Genomic DNA, 894 nt, shown 5'->3' with positions numbered 1-894 from the left:
TGCTGTGACGCTGCAGTGAAGTGGCAGGGAGCCGAGGCCCGTGCTCGGGGTAGCCGGCAAGGCATGAACTGCCAGCTTGCCGGGCAGGGGCCACGCTGCTGGACCCCAGTGTCCCTCCTGCATGGAAGAGCACCCTAGACTGGCTCAGCGGGGTGGCAGGGACTGCGAACTCGCTCCCATCTCTGCCTCTTGGTTTTAGGTGCACGAATCCCAAGGGTCGGACTCTTCCCCTGCAGCCAGTTCGGGGTATGAGTCCTCTACCCCCCCTGCGGTGGGCTCCACTGGCAGTAAGGACTCCACTAAAATGCCGCCGGCCGCCCTTCAGAGTAACCCCGGCCACAACCCTGGACTGCCCCCCAATTTTAATGAGTGGTATGTGTGAAGGCAGCTGCTGCCCAGCCAGAGACTGGACCAAATGCGTTGGGAACAAGGAAAAAAAAATAAAAACGACAAACCAAGCCAACTGCAGCTCGCTCCCATGGAAATGGAGTTTCCACACCGACGACTACATAGGGCTACAACCTAGTTAACTGCCAGGATCCGGGGGTGGTGTCTTTTATTATAATATAATTATTACTATTTTTTTGCAAGCCCAGATGCTGGACTAGCCATGTCCTTTTCTCAGGATTGGATTTTTTTTTGTTGTCATTTTTTGCAGTCACAGTCGTTTCTTTGATATTTTTTTCCCTCCCTGCCCCAGTCCCTCTTCCTCTGATTCCCCACTTTTTTATTATTTTTTATTTGCTTTGTTTTTCCTTCTTTTGGTGGGATGTTGACATGAGGATGAAAATTCTCCTTCGCCTTAGTGGTGATTGTTTAAACTTACAGTCTTAAACCGTGCCAAAGTCCTGTTATGTCTTGAACTTTCCTCTCTAGCTCTCCTGCTGCTTCCTT

General features: G+C 50.9%; 1 protein-coding gene across 1 annotated transcript in view; it reads left to right on the top strand.

Annotated features, from left to right (window-relative positions):
• LOC104544477 (zinc finger protein ZIC 3-like) overlaps nt 1-635 on the top strand; it is a gene marked incomplete at its 5' end in the record, with an annotated part of 2,370 nt that extends 1,735 nt beyond the window's left edge. Inside the window, one exon of the mRNA XM_010189363.1 lies at nt 200-635. Coding sequence (XP_010187665.1) covers nt 200-382 — 183 coding nt within the window. The remainder of the gene's footprint in view (nt 1-199) is intronic.
• Nucleotides 636-894: the final 259 nt, after the last annotated feature.

This window comes from Mesitornis unicolor, unplaced genomic scaffold (assembly GCF_000695765.1).
Source record: "Mesitornis unicolor isolate BGI_N332 unplaced genomic scaffold, ASM69576v1 scaffold39767, whole genome shotgun sequence".
NCBI lineage: Eukaryota > Metazoa > Chordata > Aves > Mesitornithiformes > Mesitornithidae > Mesitornis > Mesitornis unicolor.
This window is presented reverse-complemented; position numbering and strand designations above follow the sequence as displayed.